The sequence below is a fragment of the Equus quagga genome, unplaced genomic scaffold (assembly GCF_021613505.1).
Source record: "Equus quagga isolate Etosha38 unplaced genomic scaffold, UCLA_HA_Equagga_1.0 205_RagTag, whole genome shotgun sequence".
Classification (NCBI taxonomy): domain Eukaryota; kingdom Metazoa; phylum Chordata; class Mammalia; order Perissodactyla; family Equidae; genus Equus; species Equus quagga.
Genome location: NW_025798762.1, coordinates 187,121 through 200,282, shown reverse-complemented (window position 1 = coordinate 200,282; position 13,162 = coordinate 187,121). Strand labels below are relative to the sequence as shown.

General features: G+C 36.1%; 1 protein-coding gene across 2 annotated transcripts in view; it reads left to right on the top strand.

Annotated features, from left to right (window-relative positions):
• Positions 1-13,162, top strand: part of LOC124233559 (integrin alpha-V) — an 87,021-nt gene that overhangs the window by 69,613 nt on the left and 4,246 nt on the right. For both annotated transcript variants that reach the window (XM_046650704.1, XM_046650703.1), the window contains exons 20-28: positions 180-327; positions 848-940; positions 3,025-3,104; positions 3,488-3,568; positions 4,065-4,170; positions 4,785-4,943; positions 5,770-5,880; positions 12,361-12,474; positions 12,575-12,682. In XM_046650704.1, coding sequence (XP_046506660.1) covers positions 180-327; positions 848-940; positions 3,025-3,104; positions 3,488-3,568; positions 4,065-4,170; positions 4,785-4,943; positions 5,770-5,880; positions 12,361-12,474; positions 12,575-12,682 — 1,000 coding nt within the window. The remainder of the gene's footprint in view (positions 1-179; positions 328-847; positions 941-3,024; positions 3,105-3,487; positions 3,569-4,064; positions 4,171-4,784; positions 4,944-5,769; positions 5,881-12,360; positions 12,475-12,574; positions 12,683-13,162) is intronic.

Sequence of the window (13,162 nt, the reverse complement as noted above, 5' to 3'; positions counted from 1 at the left end):
CATTGGATTTGCACCCACTGTGCTATTTCCAGTTTTCTATTGAGCTGTGAAGTAGTCTTAAAATATCTTGAGACACTGTTGAATGTGTCAGTGCTGTCTATTTATCTCTTATTTCTTTGAACAGTCATGCTCTCCTTGTGCAGTCTTTTTTCATTGTCTAGATTTGTATTAACTTGCAGTGATCAAAAGAAAATCTATATAGGGGACGACAATCCTCTGACATTGATTGTTAAAGCTCAGAATCAAGGAGAAGGTGCCTATGAAGCGGAGCTCATCATTTCCATCCCACCGCAGGCTGATTTCATCGGGGTTGTCCGCAACAGTGAAGTAAGCAAGCTGCCTCTTTAAAAATCGAAATGCACTCCTAGGTCTCATTAACATTAATGAGCTACTGTCCTATTAGGCTTGTAAAAGCTTAGCCATTCTACCTAAGGATAAATTGCTAGACAATGGCGTGCCTATCTTACATAATTCTTTTCAAGCCTAATACTTTGCATAATGCATTGATAGGACACTTGTAGAATTGCTAGTTAGTGCCTGAAACAAGGTCAGAAAGATAAAGTGTCTGAGCCTGTCCATCAAATAATTTGTCAGGGGTAATATGGTTATGTAACTAAATCCTCTGGGGACCTTTCAGAACATTTTTACGTTTGTATGTGGCAATTGTACACAATTCTGGCTTCTCCTGTACCCCCTATTTGCTCAAATACATGTATTTACTTTGTAAAACAAGAAACTTAAATATCCAACTGCATGCTATTGTCTAGGAACTTTATAGTCTTATGGCGTCTGCTTTTTTTGGGGGTCATTAATTTATTTTCCTTTCAATCTTTGTTCTTTATCAAAGGCCTTAGCAAGACTTTCCTGTGCATTTAAGACAGAAAACCAAACCCGCCAAGTGGTATGTGACCTTGGAAACCCAATGAAGGCTGGAACTCAAGTAAGTTATTTTAATTAAATGGATTTTTTTTTCTTTTAAAGAAAATAGCATATTTCTCTGTGGGTTTATCCATAGTAATTTTTTTAATAAACACTTCAAAATAGTGTCATTAAATTGGTTTTGATTTAGAATGTAAATTAGCAGAGTTTTAGTTTTGACGAAGGCACTAAAATAATGGGTTGTGCTGTTGTACTGTATTCAATAAGCTGCTTTTTACACGGCCTTCAATTTGGTAAATGGATGAGAACATGGTTCAAATTGAGGACTGAAATTCTGACTTTGATATTTTAAACTAATGCTTTAATGAATCCTCAAAGCACTCTGACAAATACCAAGACTGTCATTCTCAGTTGAGATAGAATTTTCTCATTAACTTGAAACCTGTATGGTCCTCCCGAGCAGGATCAAAGAGCGTCCCCTTCAGGTGGTGGAGAAGGGAGCCCAGGAGCTTGAGAAGAAGCACTCACTGAGTCACTTCCCAAATCCTCTAAAAAGGAAACAAAATACACCTTGTAGAATTTCTAGTATCAAGGAAAAATGGCAGTATATATTTCATGTTACTTTTTCAATAAAATTTAATTTAATAGCACATATCGGTAATTTGAAGATCTGCAATAATATGGGGTTAAATATTCTGTATTTACCCTAAATAACATTTCTCCTATTAGCTGTTGTTTAAGGGTACAAACTTGCAACTAGTAGTAAATAAGTCTTAGAGCTCTAATGCACAGCATAGTGAATATAGACAACCATATTCAGCATTCACAGTATTCAATATTCATAGTATTATAATTGTCAAACTTGCTAAGAGACTAGGTCTTAATTATTCCAGCCACAAAAAAGAAATGCGAATTATGTGACATGATAGAGGTGCTAACTAGTGCTACAATGGCAATCATATTACAATTTACAAATGTATCAGATCAACATGTTGTATGCCTTAAATTTACACACTCTTATGTGTCATATATTTCAGTTAAAACAAATGTTTCATATTGAAGTATGTTTTCTATTAAAAGTTATTATTGTTTCTAGATGTATGGTCTCTTAGGGAAGAGGGCTTGAACGGAGTACCCTGAATTGCATTTTTTCACATATATTTAACACAATATTTCATTAATGAGGGAACCTGCTTTTTATTTTTTCATATCCTCATTCTCTCTAGCTTTCCCACTCACCGCCCGTTCAGTGTAGATCATTCCAGGTTATGTCAAATCCCACGCCAGGCTTTGTCAAGTGGGAGGCAGTTTGATGAAGTCCCCTAGAAGTGCCTTTTTTTTTTTTTTGAGGAAGATTAGCCCTGAGCTAACATTTGCCACCAATCCTCTTCTTTTTGCTGAGGAAGACTGGACCTGAGCTAACATCCATGCCCATCTTCCTCTACTTTATACGTGGGACACCTACCACAGCATGCCATGTCCGCACCTGGGATCCAAACCGGCAAACCCCGGGCCGCTGAAGCAGAATGTGCACATTTAACCGCTGCGCCACCGGGCCAGCCCCAGAAGTGCCATTTTTATGTATCATTTATGCGGTCCCCAAGGAGCCTGCTTTCTCTTATCTTGTAGCTCAGTTGTTCTCTTTAAAATAACAGTTTTCTGCCTGCAGAAGTTAGGATGTTCAATGTTGGTAGAGTGGTGAGAGGTGTGGAGAGATTCTCATTCTGGCTCAATTCATGCCTTCATTAGCCAAGTTCTCACTCTTGTTAACCATCCATTTCTTCCTTCCTGCTCCATATGTGAACACAAGTTCAGTTGTTAGCTTCCTGCGACCAAATAATTGTGCATAATTGTTGTGCTTTCATTGGATCAACAAGCATTTACTTTTGCATTTTTTAGAAAGATAGTTAATATTATAAAGAGATATAATTATATTTAATAATTGTTAAGTAGGCTCCATTATGAATTGGCCCAAGTATCTTAAATAAAAGAGATTCAATAGAAGATGAGATTTAATTGTCTTTGTTAGAGTACTTTCAGTTTTATTGTAAGTTCAGAAAAACCCTATATTTGGAAATTGGATTTGAAATTTCACTGATTAGACATTGTTTTAACCTATGTTAGCATCTTTTCCTCCCCCTTCAGCTCTTAGCTGGTCTTCGTTTCAGCGTACACCAGCAATCAGAGATGGATACTTCTGTGAAATTTGATTTGCAGATCCAAAGGTATGAAAACAACTTTTTCGAGTTTATAATAACTATTGAGGACATATTATTTGTTATAAATGTATTATGTAATATACGTTAAATATTATGGAACAGAATAGAATAAAACTTAAGTACTTGATTCTGCCGTTTCTCAAAATCAATATTTATATTATAAGAATAATTTTATCATCAGTTTTGAGTTTGTCAAACAAAACTAAGAAGTAAAACTTGGTCATCTTTTTGGAATTAAATACTTATAAAAGTCATTATGTGATTTGTAAGTTTTTCATTTCTTTGTTGCTTTTAATTTGTTCATTTTTAATTTTACTGCATTTGCCTCTGTGTGATTTTGACGATGATTATGCTCAATTCAGTCCTAAATATATTTTTTTCTTTTTCAGCTCCAATCTTTTTGACAAAGTAAGCCCAGTTGTATCTTACAAAGCTGACCTTGCTGTTTTAGCTGCTGTTGAGATAAGAGGGTCAGTATGATTACTGAGTTGAGTATCTCATTCTGGTGATTTAAACTATTTCACTAAGTAGTTCCTTTTTAAAAGTAACTATGAGGCCCCCTAGCTTGTTTTGGATGTAGGCACTCGGTGGTTAGTGGTGGTTTTGCTAGAACTGGAGCTCCTGTAGAAAGAAGAAGGTCCTACGTGTGTCCCAAGCCCTGAATAACTGTTTGGTAATCCTCTGGAAATAAACCAGATATGGCAACAGCAGGCACAAAATAAGTTTATTGAACTTTATGCAAACTGACTTATCAATTCACCTGTTACATTAGAGTCGGTAAAGCGTAGTGTGTGTGTGTGTGTGTGTGTGTGTGTGTGTGTGTGTGCGCGCATGTACGCATGCATGTATAGTGGGTTTTTTTTTAATTAGTTCTGATTTTATTCATTTGGATACAGGCTACTTTTGAAAATGGACTGACCATATCATTTTGATATTCATGGTAGGTTTTCTTTGGTCATTGTTTAGAGTCTCAAGTCCTGATCATATCTTTCTTCCGATTCCGAATTGGGAGCACAAGGAGAACCCTGACACTGAGGAAGACGTTGGGCCAGTCGTTCAGCACATCTATGAGGTTTGCAGTTCTTGGATTTAACTGATACCTGGTAGAGAGCCGGCAAAGAGAGAACAGAGGGACTATTTTTAAAAAACAAATCTATTTAATTTTTATGTACACTCTGCATAGTTTAAGTATATACCAGAGATTTCTTTGAATTTTTTCCCTATTCATAAGTTCATTTTTATTAGATAAGTAGCTTCTAGGGGGTAAAGAAAGCAGTTTATACAAATTCTTGTTTAAAACCAATTTTTGAATAAAAGCAATAGGTCATTGAATATTTTCACACAGACATTTTGCAGTTCTAACTAAAAATCGAAAATGCCTATAGCAGAACATCCAAATTTTGTTTCTGCAGGAAGAGAATTTTCTACGCTATCTTTCATTAGTAACTTTTTCATATTTTCCTCTTTTGTTTATATTTTCATTCCAACACATCCTGCCCTACGCTAGAGGCAAATGTGAAGTTTCATGTCTTTTGCATAATAATGGGCATGTTGTAGTATTACAGTTACTATGGTAACTCTGCTGTTGTTCAAATCCTGTTGCTAATGATCCCTAAGGTTGGTGTAGGGGAAGGGTTATAGAGTAGATTTTTGCCGAAAGTATTTGCCTTTTCTTTTCCTCATTAGCTGAGAAACAACGGTCCAAGTTCCTTCAGCAAGGCAATGCTAAACCTTCAGTGGCCTTACAAATACAACAATAACACCTTGCTCTACATCCTGCAATACGATATTGATGGGCCGATGAACTGCACCTCAGATATGGAGATCAACCCTTTGAGGATTAAGGTAATGTGGTTAATAGCAGCGCTTCATTATGATGACGTTTTATTGCTTTTCTTTCTGAACCCATAAAAGAAATGTGAAATAAAACAACTATTCTAATCCACAGACCCACTCTGCAAAAATATTTTAGTTCATAACCAGTACACTAAGAATTAAATTGTTTATTCGTGACATGAGTAAAGGTTGATTCTGTGACGTCCTAGTGAACGGTGTATTTGTGAAGTGTTTCGTGAGCCTCAGGAGATATTCGTAAGTGACTCAGTTTGAGTTTAGTTCCATTGCCTTGTGGTTTATCCACTATAATGTTGTGTTGAGGATGTTTGTTGTTGAAATTTTTGTCTTTGGGATAAGATACAACATTTTACTGTGGCTCTCTTGACTTACATGACCTAGAAAAATGTCATTTTATGGAATTCTGTATACTTTGGCTACAGTCATCCCCATCCTAGCACATAAGTTTTGACGAGAAGCTGTTGCACAATTTGGACTAAGGAAAGTTAAGAAAACAAAACAAAAGATGTATGTTCCTAATTAACACTCATCACAGATGTACACTGTGAAATTTCAGTCTGTTTCTGTATTTTATCAGTTTCCTGTCTCGCTATGCAAGGGGAGAAAATCATGGCTAGGCAGAGGTAACTTTTTTCTACATACGAAAGACTCTAATCTTTATTTTCTATGCTTACTTTTCACCTTATATCTTAAGTGGTGAGTTTTCTATTGTACCAAATTTCCAGTCACTGTTTTAATCACATATAACAGTTTATGCCAAAATGTCCATGTAAAATGTTTTCCATTATTATTTACCACCAGTTTATTGTAATCATAGATCTCAAATTCGCAAACTGAAAAGAATGACACAGTTTCTGGGCAAGGTGACCGGAACCATCTCATCACTAAGCGAGATCTCACCCTCACTGAAGGAGACGTTCACACTTTGGTAAGCGCCATCTCAACAACAAGCACTTTAAACATTTAAAAATAAGTGATTATAGAAGCGATGCCAAAGCACATTTCAAAAATAACAACAGCTGTGCTTGAAAGAACTATATATACTTTTATACCATCCATTCTTCATAATTTCCTTGTTCCTGGTCAAATTAATGCCAAATTTGCTTCAAATGATCTGACTTTATAGATTGCTAATGAAAATATTTTATGGTCCAACTTATTTTTCTGACTACACTCCTTTAACTGACATTTCTCCTGGCCTCATCCTGATCTTTGAGGCTTTAGTGCAACACTGCAGGAAAAACCCAGAAGGCCTCAATAACAATATATTACAATAATGATTAACATTGTGATCAACTTTTTTTGAGTCAGCCTATGTAATGACTATAATCTTAGAAAGGGCTTATCATTTAAGTGTTTGAAATTTAACCGATCTGCAACCCATCACCAGGCAGAGAACCTGGTGCAGTGTTTACGTTCATTAGTCGTCAGCAGTCACTTCACGTCACCAAGTGCCATGGTCCTTCTTCGTTCTCATCCAATTCAACTGCTCAGTGACTTTTGGCCATTAATCACCTCCTTCTTCGTGAAGCACTCCTCATTCATTTCTAGGACACTACTCTCTTCTGGTTCTCCACCTACCACAACTGACTACTTCTTCTTAACCTCCATTTTCAGACCTTTAAACTCTGTAAGAGTATTCTAAGGCTCAAATCTCACATTTCTTGTCTGCTCCACCTACATTCGTTCCTTAGATCTGTGCTATAATATTGACGTCTCTGTCAGCCACATTTCAAATGTTCAATAGCCCCATGAGGCTAGGAGCTACTGCTTTGGGAAGTGCAGATATCCCCATACTGATGATATCCGTCGTGTAGAAAGTTCTGTCAAACAGTGCTGCACTAGATGATCTTACTCACTGTCATGACCCTTAATACCACCCCTGTGTGGGTGACTTTGATTTATACATCCAGTTTGATCCTCTGCATTGAACTCCAGACTTGATCATCCAACTGCCTAGTAGAACTCTTCTTAAATATTTAATAGGAATCTTAAACTTAACTCTAAGAATGTACCCTTGAGTTTTCCGAACTCTGCTCTTTCTACAGCATTCCACATTTAGTTCTCTGTCCAAAACCTGGGCATCATGCTTGACTCCTCTCCTTCTCTCATATCTCATGTTCTTATATCAGCAAATTCTGTTAATGTCTACTTTCAGAAGACCCAGAATCTGGCCCCTTCTCATCAGCTCTACCACTGCCACAGCCTAACCCAAGCCACCGTCCTCTCTCACCTGGACTATTCTCAAACCTCTAGTTGGATTCCGTATTTCCACCTTTTTCCTGCTACCGTTATTTGCCATCAGAAGCCATAGTGATCCTTTTAAATGTAGGTTACATCATGTCACTGTGGTCCCTTCCCACCTAACTCTGAGAGAAAGCCAGAACCTGGGAAGCCTTGAAGTCAACAGAATCAAGGCCCTTCCGCCTTTCTGCCTCCATCTCCTCTCCTCTCTCTGTTCCTCGCATTCTGGCTGCCTTGCTTTTCATTGAATAGACAGCCCCAAGCATGTTTCTACCTCCAGGCTTTGAAAATTGCTCTCCCATCTGCCTGGAGTGCTCCTTGTCCAGATAGCCCTGTGGCTTATGTCCTGTCTCCTTCTGGTGTCCATAAAGGCAGAGTACGACAGAACTTCCCTGGCCAATACGTATGAAATAGAAATTACTTCCTACCCCCACCTCATTTTCCATCCTGTACACTCTATCCTCCTAGAGAATAGCATTTTTTAAAAAATTGAGATAAAACTTGCATAATATGAAATTCACCATTTTAGCCATTTTAAACTATACAATTTAGTGATTTTTAATATATTCACATTGTGCAACCACCATTAACTGATTACAAAACATTTTCATCATTTCAAAAGGAAACTCTGTACCCATTAAGCAGTCCCTACCCCTTCTTCCCTGCCGCCAGCCCCTGGCAACCACTAATCTGCTTTCTGTCTCTAAGGATTTGTCTGTTCTGGACATTTCATGTAAATGAAATCATACAATATGTGGCTTTTTGTTTTTGGCTTCTTTGACTTAGTATAATGTTTTTTAGGTCATCATGTTGTATGTAGCATATATTAGTACTTCAGTCATTTTTATGGCTGAATAATATTCCATTCTGTGGGTATACCAGATTTTGTTTGTCTATTCATCAGTTGATGAACATTTGGGTTCTTTCCACTTTTTGTCTGTTTTAAATAGTGCCATTATGAACATTCATACACAAGTTTTTTTGTGAACATATGTTTTCAGTTCTCTTGAGAATAAACCTAGGAATGCAATTACTGGGTCATTTGGGAGCTCTGTTTAACTTTTAAAGCACTGCCAAACTATTTATCAAAGTGGTTCCACCATTTTACATTCCCAACTAGCGATGGATGAGGTTTCCAGTTTCTCCACATCCTTGCCATCACTTGCTATTGGCTTTTTTAAAATTAAAAAACGCTTTTTTATAGTCATCATCAGTGTGAAGTGGTATCTCATTATGCTTTATTTGCATTTCCCTAATGACTAATGATGATGAGCATCTTTTCATTTGTATGTCTTCCTCTGAGAAATGTCTGTTCAAATCCTTTCCCCGTTTTTAAATTGGGTTGTTTGCCTTTATTGTTGAGTCGTAAAGCATTCTTTATATATTCTGGCTGCTACCCTATCAGGGCTATAATTGCACATATTTTCTCTCATTCTGTAAGTTGTCTTTTTACTTTCTTTTTTATTTTATTGAGGTCATATTGATTTATAACATTGTGTAATTTCAGGTGTACATTATTATATATCAGTTTCTGTATAGACTGCGTGTTCACCACCAATAGTCTAGTTTTTATCTTTCACTGTATGTATGTTCCCCTCTACCCCTTTTGCCAACCGCCTGCCCCCTTCCCCTCTGGTAACCACTAATCTGTTCTCTTTATCCATGTGTTTGTTTATCTTCCACATATGAGTGAAATCATGTGGTATTTGTCTTTCTCTGTCTGCTTATTTAGCTTAACATAATACCCTCAAGGACCATCCATGTTGTTGCAAATGGGACAGTTTTGTCTTTTTTTTATGGCTGAGTAGTATTCCATTGTATATATAGACCACATCATCTTTATCCATTCATCAATTGATGAGCACTTAGGTTGCTTCCACGTCTTGGCTATTGTGAATAATGCTGCAGTGAACATAGGGGTGCGTAAATCTCTTTGTATTGTTGATTTCGTGTTCTCTGAATAAATACCTAGTAGTGGGATAGCTGGATCATATGGTATTTCTATTTTTCATTTTTTGAGAAATCGCTAAAAATCTACTGTTTTCCATAGTGGCTGCACCAGTTTGCATTTCCACCAGCAGTGTATGAGGGTTCCCTTTTCTCCACATCCTCTCCAACATTGTTGTTTTTTTGTCTTGGTAATTATAGCCAAGTGTATTACACCTGTCGGTATTCTGACGGGTGTAAGGTGATATCTCATTGTAGTTTTGATTTGCATTTCCCTAATAATTAGTGATGTTGAACATCTTTTCATGTGCCTGTTGGCTATCTGTATATCTTCTTTGGAAAAATATCTTCATATCCTTTGCCCATTTTTTGATTGGGTTATTTGTTTTTTTGTTGAGTTGTGTGAGTTCTTTATATATTTTGGAAGTTAACCCCTTCTCAGATATATGATTTGTGAATATTTTCTCACAGTTGATGGATTGTCTTTTCGTTTTGTTCATGGTTTCCTTTGCTTTGCTGAACTTTAGTCTGATGAAATCCCATTTGTTTATTTTTTCTTTTGTTTCCCTTTTCTGAGTAGACTTAGTATTCATGTCTCTTTAAAGAAAAGAAAAGATGCTGCTAAGACCCATTTCAAAGAGGGTACAGCCTATGTTTTCTTCTAGAATTTTTATGATTTCTGGTCTTACATTCAAGTCTTTAATTCATTTTGAGTTGATTTCTGTGTATGGTGTTAGATAATGGTCTGCTTTCATTCTTTTGCATACGACTGTCCAGTTTACCCAACACTATTTATTGAAGAGACTCTCCTTTCTCTATTGTATGTTCTTGGCTCCTTTGTTGAAGATTAGCTGTCCATAGATGTGTGGTTTTATTTCTGGACTTTCAATTCTGTTCCATTGATCTGTGTGTCTGTTTTTGTACCAGGACCATGCTGTTTTGATTACTATAGCTTTGTAGTGTATTTTGAAGTCAGAGATTGTGATGCCTCCAGCTTTGTTCTTTTTTCTCAGGATTGCTTGGGCTCTTCTGTTGTTTCATGTAAATTTTAGGGTTCTTTGTTCTGTTTCCATGAAGAATGTCATTGGGATTCTGATTGGGATTGCATTGAATCTGTAGATTGCTTTAGGTAATATGGACATTTTAACTATGTTTGTTCTTCCAATCCATGAGCATGGAATATCTTTCCATTTCTTTATGTCTTCTTCGATTTCTTTCAATAATGTCTTATAGTTTTCAGTGTATAGGTCTTTCACCTCTTTGGTTAAGTTTATTCCTAGGTATTTTATTCTTTTTGTTGTGTAGGTAAATGGGATTGTATTCTCAACTTCTCTTTCTGCTAGTTTGTTCTTTTTACTTTCTGGATAGTCACCTTTGATGCAAAAATTTTTAAATTTGAAGAAGTCTAAATTTCTTTTCTCAAGTCTGTTTCTTCTTTTGTTGCTTATAATTTTGCTGTTATATTTAAGAAACTCTTGTGTAACCAAGGTCCTGAAGATTTACACCTAAGTTTTATGGTTTTTTAAGTTTTCTGTTTTTAGCTCTTAGATTTATATCCCTGATCCATACTGAGTTAATTTTTGTATTTGGTGTGGAGGAGAGGCCCAGATTCATTCTTTTGCTTGTGGCTATTCAGTTGTCCAAGCATCATTTGTTGAAAAGACTGTTTATCCCCCTCAAATGGTCTTGGCACCCTTGTTGCAAATGAATTGACCATAAATGTATGAGTTTATTTCTAGACTCTCAATTGTGGTCCATTGATCTATACCTGTATTGTTTCTGCTGGTACCAAAATCTTTTGATTATTGTAGCTCTACAGTAAGTTTTGAAACTGGAAAGTGTGAGTCATTCAACATTTTCTTCTTTTTCAAAGTTGTTTTGGCTATTTGGGGTCCCTTGCAATTACATATGAATTTTAGGATCAGCTTGTCCATTTCTAGATAAAAGGTAGTTGGAATTTTGATAGTGACTTTATTGGATCTGTCTATTAATTTGAGAGTATTCCATCTTAACAATATTAAGTCTTTCAGTCCTCGAACATGAGATATCTTTCTGTTTATTTAGGTCTTCTTTCATTTCTTTCAAAAGTATTTTGTAGTTTTCAGTGTACATGTCTTACATTTCCTGGATTAAATTACTTCCAGGTATTTTATTCTTTTTGGAGGCTATTTTAAATAGAATTATTTTCTTAATTTTATTGTCAGATTTTTCATTGCTAGTGTATAGCTATATAGCTATGTACAAATGCAGCTTGTATACAGCTTTGTATAGCTGTTTCAAATACAGCTTGTATTTGTATATTGATTTCATATTCTGCACCTTTTCTGTACTTACTTATTAGTTCTTATGATTTTATTATGGATTCTTTAGTGTTTTCTGTATATAAGATCCTGTCATCTGTGAATAGAGATTGCTTTACCTCTTCCTTTGCAATCTTGATATCTTTTAATTTTTTTTCTTTCTTAGTTGCACTGGCTAGAACCTTCTGAACAATGTTAAATAGAAGTGTCATGAACTGGCGTCATTTTCTTGTTCCTAATGTTTGGGTGAAAGGATCCATTCTTTTACCATTAAGTATGATGTTAGCTATAGGCTTCTCATAGATCCCCTTTATCAGGTCAAGGACGCTCACTTCTCTTCCTAGTCATCAACTAGAGGTGCCCTTTACTGGACAGCATTGTTGTGAGGTGTATGCATGTGACATGTCTAATGCAGTTTGACCAGCACATATGAGGTAGTGAATATCTGTTATTTTCACCTGCCTGCCTTCAAGTTCCTGATAAAGACGCTGAATGTGGCAAAGACCATCGGCATGACACTTGGTTTCTACACGTCTGACGTGGAATGACTGTTAAAGATTCACTCGCTTCTTTTTCTTTCCCACAGACACATTGTGATCTGATTTTTATGTCATACTAAAATCACCATGCTCTGGGTTTGCCTAAAGAATTTTGAATTCTAGCCGTAAAAGTGAATCTTGTAATATTATAGATCTTTTCCTCCTATAACAAATCACATTAAAATCAACCCTTCCTTAACAAAAAGCCTTCAAAGAGTCAATTATTAGCCTGTCCATTTTAAACCTTATTCCTATAAGGCAAAAGAATCTGGATCATCTCTTAAGCCTTTGCATAAAACAAGTATAATGTGTAATTTTCATATGTTGAAGAGATGATAGAACGACCTTTTCTCGTAAGTAAATAATTTGTTTTGGCAGGGTTGTGGAATTGCTGAATGCTTGAAGATTGTCTGCCAGGTTGGGCGGCTAGACAGAGGAAAGAGTGCAATCCTGTATGTGAGGTCTCTGCTGTGGACCGAGACCTTTATGAATGTAAGTGGACAGATGCAGCGTTCAGCAAACTTCTCCATTTTTTCCAAGAAATGAAAAAGGCCTGTCATCAGGAAATCATTTCACTGTTGTTTCCATACAGAAGGAAAACCAGAATCATTCATATTCTCTGAAGTCATCGGCTTCATTTAATGTCATCGAGTTTCCTTATAAGAACCTTCCAATTGAGGATATCTTCAACTCCACATTAGTAAGTCGTTGATTTGGGGCAATGGAATAAATCCACTCAGTTCAATGCCATAGATGTTTTTATTCTATTTTAAATAATGGCAGTTTAACTATTTCAATAGTTTTAAGTAATTAAGAGTTATTTGATAGGATTATAACCTGGTTTAATAGTGTTGTTTTACTCCCCCACCCCGGAGTTATTAAAGCTTTACTTTGGCATCTTGTCCTCTGTAAGAGATTGTTAGCATGTACTAAATTTCACTGGGGGAAATTTGGGAAATTTCTCCCCACGTTAGAAATTAACTGCAGTAAGTGAAAGCATTTTAAAGATCTTAAATTTGAGAATTAAAAATGGGACCAATATATCATAAACTGGATAGGATTATTTAAAAATCGTTTCAGAGGCAGTCAGAAGTTAACCTATTTGGGAGAGTTTTTGTGTGTCTGTACATGCTACCAATACCAAATAAATGATTGTACACAAGAGAAGAAAATAATGTGA